This window comes from Cryptomeria japonica, chromosome 8 (assembly GCF_030272615.1).
Source record: "Cryptomeria japonica chromosome 8, Sugi_1.0, whole genome shotgun sequence".
NCBI lineage: Eukaryota > Viridiplantae > Streptophyta > Pinopsida > Cupressales > Cupressaceae > Cryptomeria > Cryptomeria japonica.
The window spans coordinates 23,560,030-23,582,173 of NC_081412.1; the positions used below are offsets into that span (position 1 = coordinate 23,560,030).

Here is a 22,144-nt window from a genome sequence, read left to right on the forward strand (position 1 = left end):
ATGGGCGTCTAGACTTAGCCACTTTTTTATCAGTTTTGCCTGCTTTTTGAAGCTTCCGGATTTAGAAATGTTCAAGAATGCTCAGTCTACAGTGTCTGCTTGCAAGGAACCTGCCACAAATAGACTTACTTAAAATAGTAAGTGTTTCAAAATGTTAGGATCAGGGCAAAACAGGCCAGAAAAGCACATACGAAAAATAGAAACTTACTAAAAATGGAAACTGCTAAAAATAGTAAGTTTGATTTTCGGTGAAATGACAATCCGAGAGGTAGTGAAATCCCTAAAAAATAGGAACTTTTCAAAAAATAGAAAGTTGCTCGAAATTCGCTCAAATTTCACTGGCGAGTTTCTTAAAGGGTCCCGATTCTAATGCAATGTTCAATTTATCCAAAACCCTAAAGGAAAGGCCTCAAATCCAAGTCTAAAGGCCGAAACCGTAAAACAAACAAAACAGGCTCCAAACTTAGCCAAATTTGTTCAAATGAGCTATAGACTTGATCAAATTGACCCCCAAACACTTGCAAACGAGGAGACCGAAGAGACTACCGCGAAAAGACCCAACAAACCAAAGCCAAAAGACCAAGAGGACCTAAAATGTAGGGGGTCCCCATTTGCAATGGGGCGATGTGAGAAAACGCCACAATAGGTTGAATCTTATTTTTTGAAATTTTATCGCCTCTTTCTCCACCTAGGTCCTACACAAACCTAGCCTTTGGTCGCGCTAGATTGTACATGAAATTACCTCCTTGGTACTTGATCACATAGTTAATTTTTGAATGATGACATGATGTAGGGCTTGACACCAATTCACAACTTACCCCCCTAAACCTTGCATAAATTTATACATGCCAGGAGGGGGTTGAATTTTACTCAGACAAATTTTCATGATTACTCCCTCTAGGTCCCACAATATGATCTTGCAACTCATGACATTAAGGTAATGTGCTTGCAATTCCTGACGGAACTACAAGCAAGCTTACCACTACATGCTCTTTAATCTACTCATAACAACATCCCTCAATTTTGGACTAACAAAACTTACCTCCTCTCACTAGCAAAGGTTAACAACTAGGACTATTGCCAAGCTAAAACACCTAAGTGAAGCAAAAAGTGGGGGCCCCAATTTGCAATGGGGCGTGTATGTTTGCAACATAACAATTCCCAAGTTTCATTTCTCTCTATTTGGTTTAACTACTCTTCCAAGGCAGTTACCCAATGTGTATTTTTGCCAACATCCACAAAATCTTTGGGTTCAATCTTAGAAAGTAAAAACATATGTCTTGGTGCGGTGGTCAATCTTCTCCTTGACTAAATTCATGTATCCATGTCGCAAATAACTAAGTCTTTAGGATCATTTTTTTGAACAAACCTTGAAGGTGTTTTGGCTGCCTTTGCTGGTGTTGTAGATTTCTCATTTTCAACTTCTTTTTATTCTTCTTTGTTGCATCTCTCTTCCTCTTCATGATCAAATTCTTGAGTTATTTCTTTATGATTGTTTTATTATCTATATGAATATTTCTACTTACAATTATTTTGTGTAACCTATTATTGTAGCACCTGAAAGCTTTGCTTCTTGAGGAATAGCCAAGAAACATTCCTTCATCGGCTGTAGTATCAAACTTCCCTAAGTTTTCTTCATCTCTCCTTATGTAGCACTTGCTACCAAATATTTTAAAATACTAACTGTGGCAGGCCTACCTTTCCAAAGTTCATATGGAGTCTTATCATGATTGACTCTGATTTGTGTTCTATTTAAAATATAGACTGATGTATGCACTGCTTCTCTCCAAAATGAATTTGATAAATTGGATTTATTAAGTGTAATGTCCCCATTTTTCAGACAAGAATAAATTAATTATTTATAAAGTTGTCCACAAAAATTAAATCAAAAGGATTACTTTATTTTAATTAATTTAATCAAAGGTGACTTGAACAAACTGATAAAATATTATAGTCACTTTTTGGAGATAAATAATAAAGTCACTTTTTGGAATAAAATAAATTATAAAAATAAAGTGACTTATTTTATTAAGTCATAAAGGACTTATGAAAGGGAAATTATAAAAAGAAAAAGTTAAAAATAATTGAATGGTTTTTGGGGTCCAAAAGTGGCATGGGGAGTTTTTATAAATAGACCCCTACCCCCTCCAAGCATTGTTATGTTGGTTTATGATATGTGATATTTTTCCATATTCAGCTGTTCACAACAGGTGCAGCCATTTCTGAGGATGAAAACCTTCAGAATTTAGTGGGTTGGATAGAAACCCAACACCACCTTGTGAGAGGAATCTACCCAGGGTTCCTTATAGAGCATATTGTTGCAGGTTTCAGTTGGAGCAGCAAAGAAGAGGGTTTGTTATTCGCAGGTTTTCACAAATCTTTGGCAACTAGGGTTTTGGGTGTTGATAGAAATTGAAGATAATTTCAGATTTGATCATGGCACATGTATGGCATCCATTTGGCATCATTTTCAGGGTGCTTTGACAAGAGTGTATGGACTGAAGCTAGGATTTCAAACCCCATTTTTATGATTTATGCTTTTGTTAAGGTGAAGACAATTTCTAATGACATTTCCAGCTAGGGAAACTTGATTTGGACTGATTTTTGGAAGCCATTGGCGGTGGAATAATATTTTATCATTGTTGGAATATTTTATGCAATTTTGGTGCAAGGGTTTGCATATTTAGGGAGAGTTGGACAATGTTCTGCTAGGGTTTGAAGTTTATCTGCAGGTTGAGCGCAAATGGATTCAACTTTGAAGGTTAATTGGACATATTTTCGTCATCAAACATATGTCTAAGGTTTGGAGGAGAAACCGGCCTGATTTGGGAAGACTTTTGTGACTGGCATCATTCATTTATAGGCAGATTTTTGTATCAGACCTCTGCAAATTTATATCAGTTCGCTGTTCATAGGGTTTGGAGGTTATTATTGGCATTTTGTTGACAAATTATCCATCTAGGGTTTCATCGCCCCATTTCTAGACCTAGCCATCTTCATTGGAGGAGATTAGGGTTTGTTATTGGCTATCATTTTTTTAGATTGTAAGCAGAATTACCTCAGACCTGTATAGTGGGGTTTGCAGACATTTTCATTAGCTGTTCAAGCAATATATGACATCATATTGAGCTTTCACAAGGAACCAAGCAATCGGGCATGTAAAAAATCCATATCTGAAATTGATGTGCTTATTATAGACATATTTTGTATGTATTATCAGTCTGATATGATCTGAATCAGACCTGATAACAAGTGTATTCAGATCTGGTTTAGTGCAAATAAAGTGCAAGTTGGTTGTGTGGTCTATGTTATTAGTTTATACAAATATTATTTGTCTTTCCTACGCATTCCTATATGTGTTGACATTGACAATCTAGCATCAAAGACAAGTCACAACTCAAATCAGTCATCAGCAAGTTTGCATTGCAAGTGTTTGTCAAAATGCCAAACCTACCTAACTGAAAAATTAAGGGAAGAATTAGTAGAGTTCTTACATTAAGCATGGTCCTTGACATCTCTTGTACCATCCTATTTTTTCTTTCCGCAACTCCATTTTGTTGTGGTGTTCTTGTAGCTGAGAATTGCCTTCTCATCCCATGTTTTTCACAAAGCTCCTCAAATTCTATTAAGGTGGACTCACCCCCTCTATCTGCTCTTAGGCATTTAATTTTTAATCCAGTCTCATTTTCTACTAAAGCCTGAAATATTTTTAACTTTTCTAGAGCTTCAGATTTCTCTTTCAAATAGGTGACCCAAGTAAAATAGAGTAATCATCAATTAACAACTTAAAGTAACTTTCACCTTGCATACTTTTTGTTCGAGTTGGTCCACAAAGGTCTGTTTGGATGAGTTTCAGTGGCTTGGATGCTGAATACTCCTTTGTTTTGAAGGTGACTCTTGTTTTCTTTCCAAGTTGGCAAAGATTGCAAATGGTGTTTGAAGGTTTTGAGATTCTTGTCATATCTCTTACCACCCATGTATTGCTGATTTTGACACAATTGCCAAAATTGATGTGCCCCATCCTTCTATGCCAAAGCCAACTTTCATCTTCTTATCTTTTGCCATAAAACATTTTTTGCCTCTATTTTCATTTATGATGTAGAGACCATTGGGTGTCCTATATGGCTTTGCTATTAATTTCCTTTCCTTCTTGATTTTGCATCCCTTTGCATGAAATAAGAGAGTATGATCTTGATCACATAATTGGCTCACACTTCGAAGATTGTGCTTTAATCTTTGACATGCAAAGCATTGTTTATTTCAGTTCTTACATTGTCTAGACTTATAGTTCCTTCTCCAAATATATTGGCTGTAGCATTATCTCCAAAACTCACAGTTCCTCCATCGATGTTCTTTAATTTGAGGAATTTACTCTTGTCACCAGTCATGTGACGTGAACAGCGACTATCTACATACTATTGTTCTCCATTATCTTGAGTATGTAAGGCAGTTTGTATCAACATGGATCTTTCTCTTCTATCTTCTTTCTTCTTTCTTTATACTTTTGAATTCTTCTCCTTTTGTCTCATAAGTATGTCTTTTCTTTTATCTTGCTTTGGGGATCTACAAAGATAGTTCTAAAAAAAGTGTTGTGTGCCCATAAGTTATTGCATTTATAACATTCAATATTGTAAAGTAGAGGAGCAAAAGAATTGTAATTCCTTTTATCAACCCTAGTGATGTTCTTATCCTTGCTCCAAATGGAATTCCTTAAATGAGTCCTATAGTTTATTGCTTTATGCCCAAAATGATTGCATGTAAAGCGACAATGAAAGGATGATGGAACCTAATCATATGTGCTTGCCTTTGTGGCAAGAATGCCTTGAAACTGTTCTTCTTATTCCTTTGATGTACACTTGGTTTTAAAGCAACATGATTTTCTCTTCATTTGCTACATTCTCCTTTCATAGGACTTTTAAATGCATCAACATACCTTTTTGGTGCAACATGATTTTCTCTTGGTTTGCTACATTCTCATTCGATAGGAAATTTAAGTGCATCAACATAACTCCTTGGCTTTCCTTCATTTGTCTTTCTTGATGACCCCTTGGAGTCTTTTTCCTTTGACTTCTATTTTTCTTCATACCCAAGTCCTATTTTGAGGCTTGTGTTCATCTTGGCGGTTGGTTTCTCTAATTTCTTCCTAAGTGAAACAATCTCAAATTTCCCTTCAAAGCCCCCTCTCTCCCCTTCTATGCACTCTCTTCTATGTATTTATAGTTTGAGATCAACATCTTTTTGTCTTCCTCCCTCAACGCATCCTTTGGCTTTGTAATATACCCAACAATTTTTTTCAATTTGTTTCCAGTTACAATCACAAAGAACCCGTTAAGGTTAGGAAATCAAGATACAATAATGCTGAAGTTGTAACCCTTCCACTTTTTGATCACCAAGTGCCCAATATGGGAAGGTGAGAGCATACGGTGTTGAGAGGATCGTTAGCTTCAAATAACTGGAAATAATACAATGCTCGGGTGGCAAGCCAACCCCTTCCACTTTTCAGCGGGATATGGAGAATATTGAAGATCACTTGGCGGTGAACCAGCCAAGGATAATACAAGAAACTGAAGAACAATCACTCTACCGCTTATGCAGTGGGAGTACTAGAAATGAAATTTACTATCAACTCCACCACTTATTCAGGGGGAGGACAACATTACAATCAACTCAACCGCTTATGCAGCGGGAGGACACTATTACAAAATACTCAAAATAGGCGGTTAAGCCAGCCTCTTCCACTTACGCAGTGGGACTACAAGCAATAATCCAAAAGATAGTTGTTAGTACTACTAACTAGCTTTACAATGCACATTATGGATTATCAATACATGAAATATCACTATCCCAAAGATAGGCAGCATAGCCATCCTCTTCCACTTATGCAGTGGGACTAAGAAATAACATAACTTTGCTGTTAGTACTACTAACCATCATTACAATCATATAGAATGAAGAATCAAGTGCTAATAACAAGTCCAACAACTGCAACAATAATAGATAATCACTCCCAAACCAATTTAGACTACTCACACCAAAAAGCTCTTCTAACACACAACTATGAAATTCTGAAAATCAATAACAGGCACAGAAAACACGCAGACCAGCAAGCTACAGACACCTCAAAATGCTCATAACTTCTCCAAATCAACTCCGAATGACACAAAAACGGAAGCAAAGGAAAGCTATGACTAAGGCAATGCAACCAGAGACTCAAACCTGCACCGCAAACACTAAAAACAACCAACACGCAACCCAAGGCAGCCAAGAGATGGTACGACCCAGCTGGAAAGTTCGATTTGCTGCCAAAAATCAGAAAGAACACCAAAGGAAATGCCAATGTAGAAGAATGATCGCCCTCCAGATATGCTTCCAACGAGCTATTACCCAGAATAATCGATTGCACAGGCAAGGAGATACGATCGAATCTTTGCTTCATTCACACCAAAAACCAGCAACACTGAAATCCACACCACACTGAAAATCTGAAAATGCACACTAAAATCGAACCACACATTCAAAAGATCCAATCACAACTAGGAGTGATGTCTCACACTCGAAGTTTGTCAAGAGCCCTAGGAGGTATTCAACCTCGAAGATTGTCTGGAGTTAATCCGACACCATAACGGTGTAAATTGTCTGAGATACCAAATGAGAAGCCCAACACTTTCATTTATAGATTTTGAGGGCTCAAATTCAAATTCACATTCCCTCCAAGTGCACATTCACTTCATATTATTTTGAAATTACATTTCATTTCTCCTTTCTCCAAATCGACCTTCTCATAGGAGCAAATATTCTTTATAAAAAATGACAATAAAATCATAATGTGGCATCCAAGGTAGATAAGTGAAATATATTATAAAATTAACTTATTTCTCCATAAGGTGTCCATCTTGCCGTATTGATATTTCACTTTATAAAGTATTTTTCCTCAAGAATAAATCACCCAATATATAATTAAGGAAATGACTTATATATAAATATAACTTAAGCAATCCCTTTTAAATAAATCGTCCAACCTTTGCCTTAAGTTATAATTTAATTTAAAAGACCATTTTTTCATCAAATACCGAACCTACCAAAACAAGCTCCAAGGATATGGGGAAACAAGCTGAGAGAATTGCCCTGCAAGAAATAGTCACTGAATTGAGCTAAAGAACCCTTGCCAAGAATAGCACCAAAAAATGAGGGAAGACCAACTGCTCAAACTGACTTGCTGGAAATAGCCATCTGAACAAGCCTGCTGACATCCTGCTAAAAATAGTACTTACTAAAAACAGCATACTGCTAAAAATAGTAAGTGTTTCCAAAGTGATTTTAACCACATTCTGAGCAGTCGTCGCACTTACTAAAAATAGTAAGTCCAGAAAAAGTTACCCGATGCATATGCATGTCGAACCATCCCGAAGCTCTCTGAAAACCCAGAAGGAATCCAGAATCCAAACTATCAAACTCCCACATACACCCCCTAAAAACACCAAAGAATCCTCCTAGACAATAGGAAACACTAATTTCTGCTCCTGACTAGCCTACGGGCCTCCGAAATAGGCTAACGGCCAGCTGAACTAATCACTGCGAAGAAGGGGACGTTACAATCTGCCCTTCCCAAAATTGCTTGTCCTCAAGCAATGCCACCACAATTCCAGAAAATTTAAAACTGATCCACACCCAAGCAAGTATGAGCCCAGGGTCCCATGTCCGTCTCAAGAAGAACCTACCATGCCAATGTTGTGCCACTCTAATCACATCAGTGAAAACATCATGCCAAAACTGCACTAACCTCCCTTGTAACTTCAAAATGTTATCATCCATGATACTCAAACTGAAAATCCCTAAAGGACTGAAATCAATATCATGCAACATCTTGTGCCCATAAGGCTCTAAGTAATCAATATCAATAGTGCCACTGTCTATCACAAGCTTGGGCAATAGAAAATAAGGTCTACTCAACTCACGATCAAACTCCACAACACACTCCATATGGTATCTAACAGAGCCACGACTGTCAATGTGACATCTCCAAATCTTCTTGCAAAGAGGAAAGCATTCATTTGCAAGAGCTCAACAAACTCATACTCATATCTGCACATGAATCTACTATGCCTCAATTGAATTATCCTGACACAACCATGGAGATTTTTGAAAACTCTTACAGTTCCCACTCCAAGCACCTCAAAAAGGTGAACCAAAGAAAGGAAAGGTTCGTTGTCCCAACCATAAGAAGAAGAAAGGGCATAAGGATAACCTCTAGTTAGAGTTTGAACACTTCCCATACACGGATACTGATTGCCCCAACTCGCCATATCTCTCACTTGAGACCACAAACCCGTCCTGCTAGGAGACTGTAAAGTCTGAAAACGAGTATACCAATAGCCCACCAAGTCTGAAATGATTGTTTTGAGGTCTGATTTTAGGAAAATCAGCATCCAAGAAGATGAACAGCTACTGCAACACAGGAAATGGTCGTCCAAAACAACACATCTGCTCATGTCCAAGGCTGGAAAACACCTCCAAGCAATCTCCAATTGAAAACCATTACTTGCATGACCAAAGAAAATGCACCAACTCCCTTGAATGAGAGAAAACCATAAAGTGAAGTGGCTAATCTGCAACCAATCAACAAGCCCAAATCTAAAAATCCGATCCATTCTTTTCCAAAGAAGATGCCCAAGAGTATGCATTTGATCAATGCTCCAATTTGAAATAGTATCTCATGGTTGCAAATTGCACCTAGATCCCAGACTCTGCAATGTGATCCACCCTCACCATTGAAGTCAAAAGGAATTCCCACATCAAACTTGAAAAGTGGATTAATAAATGTCCAGTCAACATCTGTATCAAACAACGGACTATCAACCCGCTGATTACTATCAAAGTCATGTTCCACCCAAACCTTCTTTTGCTCCAAAATCACTTTTTCAGATCTTTGGGGACAAAGAACAAGATCATACTCCTCCTAAAACAATCAAGCTCCTCCATTACTTGATTGATCTCCTTGGCCATTTCTCTATTCTCTTTCTCTCTTAAATGTTTGAAATTAGCAAACTGATCTTCTACCTCCATTAAAACCAACTGAGTATTTTCTAATATGTCCTTTGTTGACTCAAGCTCAAGAGTAAGCTCTTCAACTTTCCTCTCTTTTCCTTGGAAATCACTAAGGATCTTCTTTGCTGATTCGATGGCATAATCACGATCTGTGATCAATTGTATGCACTCTGATTTCAATGTCTCCAAAGAGTTTTTGATGAGTTGCAGATTAGGGAGAGCAACTTCATCTTTAACTCCCTTCCGTCTCTCTTCAATTTGAGCCTTCCAATAGAGTTTTTCTATCAAACCATGTGTATGGTCAAACCCAGATAGAACTCGCACCTCATTCTCAAAGGACCTCATGAATTTATCCTTCCACTCGTGAACATTTAATGGTGGTGTACTAGTCATTGGCTGCAATTGAAAATCAGAACTTTGTTTCTTGTCTTTGCTGCCCACAAAGCTGCTCCAAGACTCCTTTTCTTCACCACCCACTAGCTGCAATTGCTCAATATCATGAAGAGGATCAGATTCTACTAAATCTTCAACTTTTTGCTTACTACCAACTTCATGAATGGGTGAATCAAATTTGCATTTTAGAACCTCTTTAAACTTTCCATCATCAAAAACCATATGGTCCTCTAACTCTACAACACAATCTGCTTTTTGAGCTTCATCAGGATCAAAGGGAAATTCATTCCACACAGGTTCCTTGTCATCACTAGGTGCCATCATACCCGGATCCCAAGTGCTAAAGGGCTGATTACTTTGTTTAGTTAAAAAGTGCTCACCATAGCTCCAAGTATCATCCAACTTAGATCTTGAATCTTCTCTTAATTTCCACACATTGCTATTCTCACCAAGAGCAATGCTAGAAACAAGTGATGTTTCATCTTCCCACTCAAACAGGGGATTGTCATATGTTTTCACTTTACCCATCTCAAACAATGGGTTATCAACAATCTGGGAAGTATTTCCTTTTTCCAACTTAGACCAACAATCCTGCTGTCCTAAATCTGAAAATTCCAATTTAGGACATTGCTCAAAGACTTTCAGAATTTGGTCAAGCTCATTCTTCAAACTACGAGTCTCAACCCCATTATTCTGAAATGCAATTTCTGATTGGTCCTCTAAATCTGCCCCTTGAATGTCATCATTTTGGTATATTTTAAACTCACAAAATAGGACAACCTCTTGGTCATTAGGAACTTCATCATTAGCTGCAATATTTTCAGCTTCATAACATGAATCTCCATCCAACAATCTGTTAATCTTTCCCTCTTGTTTAACATCTTCAATTTTCATCTGCTCTTCCTCTAGAAGCACATGAGTGCATTCAACACTGTCACTAGCTCCATAAGAAACATTAAGAGATTCATCATGCACAACCTCAAATATTGTTTTTTCTTCTTCTTCAATGACAACCTCATCAATGGTAGGTGCATGCATCACCACAGAGTTTTCATGAAGCACTGTCTCAAAGTTAGGTGTCAAAACACCAACTCCATCATTTGTCTTTGTATTAAAGATATTGTTTTCAGACTCTTCCTTATGTTTGGATTTTGAAAGAACCTTTACGAACCCCATTTTAATATCTGGATCTTTCATCAAATTAATCAATCCTTGCATTAACTCACAAATAGACTTATCTATAGTAGACGTTCTTCCAAACTCTGATATTCAACCAAACAACCACGACCCAACAGGATGGTAGGGAAAATTTGTGCTGTGATCAATTTGAACACACAGGCTGGTAGGAAAACCAACTCTGATACCACTGTAATATCCCCAACATTTTTTTTCAATTCGTTTCCAGTTACAATCACAACAAGAACCCGTTAAGGTTAGGAAATCAAGATACAATAATGCTGAAGTTGTAACCCTTCCACTTTGTGATCACCAAGTGCCCAATATGGGAAAGTGAGAGCATACGGTGTTGAGGGGATCATTAACTTCAAATAACTGGAAATAATACAATGCTCGGGCGGCAAGCCAACCCCTTCCACTTTTCAGCGGGATATGGAGAATATTGAAGATCACTTGGCGGTAAACCAGCCAAGGATAATACAAGAAACTGAAGAACAATCACTCTACCGCTTATGCAGCGAGAGGACTAAAAATGAAATTTACTATCAACTCCACCACTTATTCAGTGGGAGGACAACCTTACAATCAACTCAACCGCTTATGCAGCGGGAGGACACTATTACAAAATACTCAAAATAGGCGGCTAAGCCAGCCTCTTCCACTTACGCAGTGGGACTACAAGCAATAATCCAAAAGATAGCTGTTAGTACTACTAACTAGTTTTACAATGCACATTATGGATTATCAATACATGAAATATCACTATCCCAATGATAGGTGGCATAGCCATCCTCTTCCACTTATGCAGTGGGACTAAGAAATAACATAACTTTGCTGTTAGTACTACTAACCAACATTACAATCATATAGAATCAAGAATTATGTGCTGATAACAAGTCCAACAACTGCAACAATAATAGATAATCACTCCCAAACCAATTTAGACTACTCACACCAAAAAGCTCTTCTAACACACAACTATGAAATTCTGAAAATCAATAACAGGCACAGAAAACACGCAGACCAGCAAGCTACAGACACCTCAAAATGCTCATAACTTCTCCAAATCAACTCCGAATGACACAAAAACGGAAGCAAAGGAAAGCTATGACTAAGGCAATGCAACCAGAGACTCAAACCTGCACCGCGAACACTAAAAACAACCAACACGCAACCCAAGGCAGCCAAGAGATGGTACGACCCAGCTGGAAAGTTCGATTTGCTGCCAAAAATCAGAAAGAACACCAAAGGAAATGCCAATGTAGAAGAATGATCGCCCTCCAGATATGCTTCCAATGAGCTATTACCCAGAATAATCGATTGCACAGGCAAGGAGATACGATCGAATCTTTGCTTCATTCACACCAAAAACCAGCAACACTGAAATCCACACCACAGTGAAAATCTGAAAATGCACACTAAAATCGAACCACACATTCAAAAGATCCAATCACAACTAGGAGTGATGTCTCACACTCGAAGTTTGTCAAGAGCCCTAGGAGGTATTCACCCTCGAAGATTGTCTGGAGTTAATCCGACACCATAACGGTGTAAATTGTCTGAGATACCAAATGAGAAGCCCAACACTTTCATTTATAGATTTTGAGGGCTCAAATTCAAATTCACATTCCCTCCAAGTGCACATTCACTTCATATTATTTTGAAATTACATTTCATTTCTCCTTTCTCCAAATCGACCTTCTCATAGGAGCAAATATTCTTTATAAAAAATGACAATAAAATCATAATGTGGCATCCAAGGTAGATAAGTGAAATATATTATAAAATTAACTTATTTCTCCATAAGGTGTCCATCTTGCCGTATTGATATTTCACTTTATAAAGTATTTTTCCTCAAGAATAAATCACCCAATATATAATTAAGGAAATGACTTATATATAAATATAACTTAAGCAATCCCTTTTAAATAAATCGTCCAACCTTTGCCTTAAGTTATAATTTAATTTAAAAGACCATTTTTTCATCAAATACCGAACCTGCCAAAACAAGCTCCTAGGATATGGGGAAACAAGTTGAGAGAATTGCCCTGCCAGAAATAGTCACTGAACTGAGCTGAGGATCCCTTGCCAAGAATAGCACCAAAAAATGAGGGAAGACCAATTACTCAAATAGACCTGCCGAAAATAGCCATCTGAACAAGCCTGCTGACATCCTGCTAAAAATAGAACTGCTAAAAATAGCACTTACTAAAAATAGTAAGTGTTTCGAAAGTGATTTTAACCACATTCTGAGCAGTCGTCGCACTTACTAAAAATAGTAAGTCCAGAAAAAGTAACCCGATGCAGATGCATGTCGAACCATCGTGAAGCTCTCTGAAAACCCATAAGGAATCCAGAATACAAACTGTCAAACGCCCACATGCACCCCCTAAAAACACCAAAGAATCCTCCTAGAAAATAGGAAACCCTAATTTCTACTCCTGACTAGTGTACGGGCCTCCGAAATAGGCTAACGACCAGCTGAACTAATCACTGCAGAGAAGGGGACATTACAGGCTTGCTCTTTGATTCAAATTGTTGCACTTTTCTCATTCCCTTACAACGCGACCTTTCCCTTCTTACTATGAGTTACATTCTCGTATTTGCGCTAGCTTTTATTTTCATTTCTAGACCTTTGTTTTGTATGCCTTGTGCCTATTTATCTGCTTTTTTGGTCAATCCAATTTTTGTTGGCATTGTGTTGTCATTGATGTCAATCGGTAGAGGCATTGTGTTGTCATTGATGTCAACCAGTATTGTAGGTTATCGGTATAGCTTGTCACCGGTAAGAAGAGGATGTCAACCGACATTGTGGTCATTGGAGTCACCGGTATACAAGTTAATGTTGGAGACATAAGTTGGTGTTAATAGGTGAATAGGCATTGGAGACAATTGACATTATGGCAATGCCAACCGGTGTGTGATATGTTGGCAGTGTGTTGTTGCCAACCAGTAAGCATGTGACCGGTAAGAAAGCAAGGTTGAACTAAATAAGAATATGCAGTACGACCGGTATGCAAGATGTGAAACATCGGGACTCCCACCGGATGAAGATCTTATCACAGGATGAAGATATGACTGACAGAGTTTGGGCTGCTGCAAGTTAGTAAGGTAGACAAAGGGGATGTCTACCGGGTTATGTGCTTGATTGAAGATATGTCTGCTCAATGTCAGTAAAGTTAGGCTTAGTGCATTGGTCCATCTACTCCCACCGGTAAGTGGTAACACTTAGCTTATCTCCCAACATGCATAGAATGCATTATAACCCTCTGGGATAAGATAGTCAGGGAAGTTAAAGGCAGGTGGTTGAAGACACATGCCGGTTGTGTGTTGTGGTCGGTGACTAGGTTTGAACCGACACAGTGGAGTGACCAGAGGTGGATGGCGACAGAGATGACACGTGGTCTCCAGGTGGCTAACATACAGTGGTGATTGGTGCGTCGGCGAGGTAGTTGCTGACTTAGTTAGTGTTTAATGTAGGCGAAAATCACGGGTGAGTTGCAGGGGTTTGTGGCTTGATGCAGACTGAAGATCTAAGTGATGCAATGATCGAAACAGGACATCAGGTTGCGATTTGATCTGGAGAGAGGGACTGCGAGATCATTTAATGTGATTGATAGATGCAGGGTCGGTGATTAGTTTGCAGGTTGCTAAGTATAGCAAACGTGTACTGGAAAGGAAGACAAATGGCATGTTGAGTGATTTGTTGTAGGTGGTCAATCCTAGGAACAAGATTTGATTGGATTTGGTATGCCTCGTGGTCGATAAAGAAACCCTAGACGTGTGAAGATTGAATTCTGTTTTGGCAGGAAATCTCAAGTATAAATATGCCGGCCAAAGACCTTAGTGAGTGATGCTGCCAATGATGCTGTGATGCCGGATAAGAGTGTGTGAGTGTGCATCAGATAGTTAACCAGTCAGAGAGTTCATCGAAGATCATAGTGACTGAGTGTTGGAAGGTGTAACCGGTAAGAGGGTTTAGTAGAGGTTTAACCGGTAAGGTTAAAGTAACCAGTAAGCTGCAAAAGAGTATAATAGTTTTGTGAACCGGTAAGGGAGAAACACCAAGACAGCAGTAGAGAGTCAAGGAGAGAAGGGTGAGTACCGGTGGGGATCGGGTAAGGCAGAAACAGAGTAGAAGTGGACCGGTATTGTTAGAACCTTAAGAAGGCAGCAGTGAGTGAAACAAAACAATGTGAGCAGAGTACCGGTAGTGACAAGAGGCAGTGGATCAAAGAATAGTAAATTGACAGAGAAGAGGTAGAGTTTGAACCGGTAAAGTTGCAGCAGAGAGTGAAGGTGAGTAGAGAACCGGCATAGAACAGAGAAGAGGTGAACCGATGAAGAGATTATATGCAGAGGTTACAAAACTCATTTGTAACCGGGTTATTACTAATGTATTGTTTTGATATTATTCATTGTATTCACTGAGTTGGTGCTCGGTGTAGGGGTTGGTGGCCATAAACAGTCAGGGGTTGGTACTCCTTGGGTTGGTGCCCTAAACTTTGTAATCAGTTGTTTATTGTGAGGCTGGATTGGAGCAGTAGACTCCAGCAGCATTTCTCACCGAGGTTTTTACCACATTGGGTTTTCCTCGTACATCTGGTGTTATGTGATGTGTATTTGTGTGTGCTTGTATTTTGGTCTTCTCCTTGATCTCATCAGTATATTCACTTAAGTGTTTGATCTGCTAATCGGTACACCCATTTAGGAATAAAAGGTTTAAGATTGAAAACCACTGATTCACCCCCCCTCTCAGTGGCAGCTTGTGTTCTACAGTTTTGTCTTCACTCCACCGTCAATGTCTATACATCTGGCATTCACATTTGTTTGTAAGTTTCTAAAGCCTTTTATATTTGACCTGCAATCAAAACGCGTGCCCGTCAAGCACTTTCTCCTTTGATGGATATCCACACCTTGCTTCGGCCATGAGGAAGCTAACAAAGGTTGCAGAATTTGGTTTCACGCCTACCAATCTCATTTGTTTGAAAGTGTCTTAATTCCATTTTGTGCGATTCCTACAATCATGGAAGACCGCAAGACAACATTTCTTCAAAGCATTATGTTAAACAGGCTACGTACCCTGCCCATGCTCCCACTTTTGCAGACATGTCGACCAAGGCACTTACCACAGTCATTTCCATTATGTTTCGATGGATACCCCATTCCAAAACTCACACTCCAACACAGGCTGCTAGGATGCTGACAAGCGTTTTTAGTTTTACACCAGCTAATTGCATATGCTTTTAAGTTTCTAAAGCTTTTATCTTCTGCCCATTCAAGAACACATACTTCTTCATTAGGAGACAAGAGCTCTAATGTATTTGTAGTGTCAATTGGTTCTAGGCAACACTCCATTCAACACAGCGAAGAAACTTCATCTTAGCCAAAATTCTAAACAATTAAAGCAAGTTGTGTGTGAGCAGTCAAGATTCTAGCCTTGTTCTTGAAGAGAGTCCAGACAGAGCACCATCAATGTATAGAGTACATTCAACATATAGTTTGGGAGTGGGAATCTCCAAATCAATTTCCCCTTCAGTATACCTTGTAGCTCTTTGCTTGAAAGATACTCATGATCTTACATTTAAGAGATATCATTTTCTTCTTAAGCGTGTGCAGAAATTACATCACAAGATAATCTTTTCAATAACTCATTGAAAGTAATTCCCTTTGATCCAAGTAACAAGATCGTAGAAATTTAAGAGGTTTAGACACTGCCCTCATAGAGCTATGGCAAAAACAAGACTGAAGAAGAGATGCCAAAAAAAACCAAAATAAGCCAAAATTGAAGATGATAAACCAATATTTTTTGGCCCTGTGTGCTCCTGCACCACACATGGATCATTATGAGAGTTGTTTCCCAGTCTAGACCAATTGCTACCCACATTTCTAGCCTCCCGTACATTCTATCAGCAGTTATAAAGAAGTTTTTAATCACAAGGAGGATTTGGTTCCCACCTATTGTCATTAGTGAGGTGTTTGCAACTGATATAAGATGGTTTCTAGCCACTACAATTATGATTTTGAGTAAGAGAATGCAATGCTACAACATGAAACTGCTTGAGGCAACACAAAAAAGACTTGTGGAGACCAAGGTGATCATTATAATGACAATATAGAAGAGGTGAGTAGAGTTGTTGACATGCATTGGCTACATCTATTTTGGAAGTTTGTTACTAAGAAGGTATTCAAGATGAAGAAAGTTATGTGTCATGACAGGTATCTTATTAAGGCAGTCATGAGCATCACATGGAGACCTCAAGGAGAAGTTTACATAAAAATCGGAGTAGTACAATGAAAGCATGGTGAGGTAGCATCAGACTTGGGAGGTTGTGTAAAGATTCTCCCCCAATGGAGGAGGAGAACAATTATTGATAATTTCCTACTACCCAAGTAAGGAGGGAACATACCGAGAGCAGCTATGAAACAAGTTGTCATCATTAAAGCTGCTGTTATCACCATTATCAGCCACCATATTATTTCAGTTACACTGATACAAGTAAATGTGTTAAATCTTTTCAGTCATGGGAAGGAGTGTTTTTCTGTTTGTGTCTAACAAATTTTTTTCAGTTTTTCTATGGATGTTTTCTTTCTCTGCATTCCTCACATTTTTTTACTTTTACAAGTAAGTTTGAATTGCAACTTCTATACCATTTTCATTATTGGTCTTGCTAATCTCAGATCATGAGCTGCTGTCATCAGTCATAAATAACTGCAAATTTGCACATTTTATAGTGGTTTTATCACTAGCTAATGTTGGTGGAAGGTTTCATCTGAAAGGAACAAATATTTCAGCAATCATAGTTTTAATTTCGATGAGATTCCAAGTGATTTGTGACTGTTGCAACTTGTTTACAACCCATACACAGTTTCATTTGTACAATATTTGGGAAGGTACAACTTGTCATCTCATTGAAGGGGTCTGTTGGAACTCAAGGTTTAAGTATTCCAAATTCTTCATTACATAGGAGGAGCCAAATGGTGCAACGAAAGCATGGTAGTGACTGGTGAGTACAGATGGCAACCATAGTTTTGGTGGGAATTCATGGATATTTTCATGCATCATCAAATAGAAGAGAGTGGGTTGCATTCCTTGTCTAATACTAATTGGGATAAGAAAGACATTTTACACTTTCACCACAAAATTTTCAGAGGTTTGTATTTATGTTGCGAGTCATGCAAATTTCTTTGTTATTTTTCTTCATGAAGTCAATTTGTTTTTCAAATATATGATCAAATTACATGAGTTGTAGAAGGATGATGTGAGTATTGGAGATAGTAGAGCTCACAGTGTTCTTTGGTAGGAATTGTCTCATGGACATTACAATTTGATTCATGACAATGGCATGGTGATACTCAAATATTCAGGTTTGCATAGACTCCATGGCATCTTTGGCAAGATATATATATATATATATAATGTATGAAAACTCCTGGTTTTGTTTAGGTTTTGAGAGGACAAAAACCCTCCTAGATCCATGTTTTGGATTAACGATGAAAACCATTGTTTCCCATTTTGTGTGATTTCTTTCAGGGATCACACTTGCATCAATTTGTTGAGGATTGAATACATTTTTCAATCTGCTACAGTAATGCTGCAGTGTTGCTATAATATCTCTACAGTGTGTTTGGCAAATAAAAGCAGATCTTTGGGGTTTCCCAAATTGACTGTACAATGTGGGATGATATTGACAAGATTATTTTAATTTAGATCTGGGTGTTTGGAGTAGCCTAGGGTTTATATCAGCAATTGTAATTGATGAGATTGATCATATGAAGAGTTGTATCAGCAAATGAGGCTTTGTTAAAATTGTTTCCAGACAATTGGTTTCAATTTATTTGCTATTGAAATTAGGATTGGTTTTCAAAAATTCAGAAAAATACAATGCATCATAAAGCTGCTCAAAATATTGCATGATTTCAATTGCGAACATTATACATGCCAGTTCCAATCTCGTCGAATCAATTATGTATTCCTTTAAAGAATATTTCCCAGTTCATGTCACATTTGATGATGAAAGTAGTAATCTTGGAGTAAAATATTATATAATCAAATGAATTTCAAAAAGAGAAATAACAAATTTAAAAGTATGTATTCATTAAGTTTAAATTAACTTGTAAAACACTTCATTGCTTTCCATCAAAAAATAGGACCAATCGATTTTTTAAATGCCAAAGCTATAGCTGCAATGTTTTGATTCTGCAAAAAATTAAGTTATAAGTTCTCCAATTACTATGCTATCTTTAATGTAAGGCAGATATTGTTGCCCATGATATTTGAAAATATAGTTCATATTTAATGTTAGTTCTAACTCCTTATCTGCATTGAGATTATCATCTTTTATTTGGTCAACATGCTATCATTAGTATCATCCCATTTATTCCTGAAATATGTAAAATCAATAATCTAAGAGTAACTCAAAAGGTTACATTTCATCTGTGTCAAGCATCATGATCAATTGATCTATCACTAGCTGGTGGGTTCGTTGAACTGGATTTGCATGCAAAGATTTAATATGTCATACTGTTCTACATATATTCATGTATTTTTAATATTCCTAGGTATTCTATCTATCTTTATCTGGAAGATATATCTTTTCCATCGGGAGTGTTTGTTTGATGGCAGTGTTTAACAGTTAACTAACTAATCTGATTCATTGTTAAAAATCAGGCTAAGGGCATTGGCTATGCAATGAGCAAAGTTGAGGAGCTTAAATGTGTATGCCAAATTGCTGAAGCAACAGGCGTGGTCCTTGACCCTGTTTACAGGTTCTTACAAATTCTCTTTTTATCATTTGCAAGGATTACTATCTAATCTGTTTGACTTTTAGACATTTAGTGCATTTTTGTAGATAATTTTGCATGTAGCTTATCTTCATTCCCTTTTCATGTGGAATAAATTTTTTTTACCTAAAGTACAATTTTTTCAATCGTGCTCTTTGACTTTGGTGAGGTGTGCCGAGTATTCCCATAGTTGCACTTTCTAATGTTAGCTATTGTTGACGTGTCTAAAGTCGCATTGCTGCAAACTCCATACAGCCAACACAGAATAGAATGTACTCGCTGAGTATCCTATCCTCTCTTGAGATAAGGAAATCCCTAATGCTGTTTCTCACGTTTGATCAAAGGGGACGACCTCAAGGTTTCTTTTGTCAGGTCTTGACTGCGGGATTACTCAGTGGTTTGATGTGTTTTTTGCTGGAAACACAAGGGGACTTACGGTAGAATAGGCAATTGCTGGATGAGTTCCTAGAACTTTAATAGTCTTGCTTATTGAATGGTTTAAGTTGGGTTGATACTGTTTTCAGCAGAACTGCGGATTCTCTTGGTAAAAAAAGGAAAAAAGAGGGATAGGAAGAGAGAGAGGTACAAAAAATATAAATTATTTAACTAAGATAGCAGATTCGGTAAACAGACAGACACCTCCAAATAACTAGATTAAGCATTACCAGCCATTTAAGCACAATACTTGCATCAATCTAGTGCGATCTTCAAGGGAAAATTGAGTTTTCATGCTATTAAATACAACATCAGAACTTTGACATTCATTCGGTGAGCATTCAATAACCGAACTAAGCATATGAAAGGTTCAGATTAAGCATGCAGAAGGAAAGACAATCAGCCGTTCCCTAATGGTATGAACAGCAAGGATTCTATCAGATGTTTACTTAGAAAATGCTATATAAAGGAAGGAAACATAACTGAAAATTGTAAATTAATGAAGGAGGAGACCATGCACTCACAGGGAAACTTGAAACAGTCTTAACTTTGCATTAAATCCTGTAAATTTCGCCAGAGCTTCAGCAACAATCCATGAACTTCTTACAAAATGAGAGGAAAACGAGTCCCTTAAATAGGCTTAAAAAATGGATGAATGGCCAAGATCTAATCTAAACAAGAGGCCCAGATTCATCCTTACAAAAGAGTACCCATACCCATAAATGGAGGGTAAATATCAACAACTACCCCAAAGGGAGTAATAACTACCCAAAAAGGTAATTAAAACTTATCCAAGATAATCCAAAAGTGCACATACATAAAATTTACATTTAGTTGACTTGGAAGTCAAATATGACCCTTTGGCCAAAAAGTGCACTTTTTAAAATTAAAAGGGAAAAAGCACTTTTAGGAAAGCACTTTCTCTTTTCCAGCTCTAGATTCTTCGGTGATGAATTCGACTTCGTCATGCAAATATTCTCCCCAGATATCTCGATTAGATGCACGTTCTACCCGAATGTAGTCCTGAAACCTCAAGCATAACTTGAATAATTCGGTCGTTGGCGGCATAGGCAGATTGAACATCTTGTAATGGATACCTTGTAGGAGGCCATCTAAATTCTTCAGGTCCTCTCTCCAGTACGACTTGTGGTTTTCAAAACATGATATGTTTGCTTGAAGCTCAGAAACAAAATTTAGATCCCCTATGGAGTACGCGATTTTGGGAATGAGTCAATCCACCCACTGCGGTTGCACCTCACTATCCTCCATATCGTTCTTCCAACCAGGAACCATGGACTTGAGGATCCTCTCACCAAGGTCCTTCACATTTGATAAAGTGTCATCGCACTTATCATGCATTTTGTTGATACTATCCCTCATGTCGTCCTTCATGCTGAGGGTCCAATACCACTCTTTGAAGGTACTGATGCTATAAGGATTTAGGATAGCATCAGCAACAGGGATCTGAGAAAAGGTCCAAAATAGAGCCCGAACAAGGGGCAAAGTCTTTGCCATCGCCTCATGAATGTTATAGCACTCTTTCTTTAGTTTACACATTTTGATAACAATAGCTTCCCTATGGAGGGCCATTTCGCGCAGATCCTCGAAGATTTGCTCCACTCTTTCTTTAATGCCCTGCATCCATTCCCTGACGGCCTTTGCAGTATCCCGTACCCCTTCAAATTCTATTGTGGTCCTCTGTGCCAATGCCGTCGAGGGAATGTGGGATTCAAAAACATTGTGTAATGGTCTCAGGAGTTGATCGATGTATCCCTCGGCCTGTTCAGCACAAGCTCGATACATTTCCTTTTCAGCTGTTATTTCTTCAAGTTGTCTGAGTATGTTCTGCACTGAATCCTTGAATTCTTCCTTTTCTTGTTCCTTAGTGGCTCGTCTGATGGGGATGGTTCTGATGCTATAATCTACCAGTGTGATCTGATTTGCTGGCTTGTCTACAGGCGAGGTGGCGATGTGAAGAGTACAGTTCCTTTGCTCATCTTTGGTCATTCTAGAATATGCCTTGGGCTTTTTCTTCCCCTTGGCTTTAGCTTGATCTATACGTGAGAAGATGTCCTCCAAATCGATGGGTGGCTTTGTGGCGGCTTTGCTCTGAGCTCGGGCAATTAACCATTCTTGAGGTACAGTTTGGGCTGATGCTATGGTTAAGTTTGCACTCTGTTCTTTGATGTTTTCAGCTGCCTCATCACAAATTTGCAGCTGTTCGGTTACCGGAGGAGTGGAGGAGGTGTCAAGTTCTTTGCTTGCAGCAGAGTTTTCTCCCACTTCACTGAACAATTGTCTAGTGCCTTCG

General features: G+C 38.2%; 1 protein-coding gene across 3 annotated transcripts in view; it reads left to right on the top strand.

The window, feature by feature from the left end:
• Positions 1–22,144, top strand: part of LOC131051634 (putative D-cysteine desulfhydrase 1, mitochondrial) — a 113,715-nt gene that overhangs the window by 54,468 nt on the left and 37,103 nt on the right. For all 3 annotated transcript variants that reach the window (XM_057986199.2, XM_057986200.2, XM_057986198.2), the window contains one exon: positions 19,286–19,383. In XM_057986199.2, the coding sequence (XP_057842182.2) occupies positions 19,286–19,383 (98 nt within the window). The remainder of the gene's footprint in view (positions 1–19,285; positions 19,384–22,144) is intronic.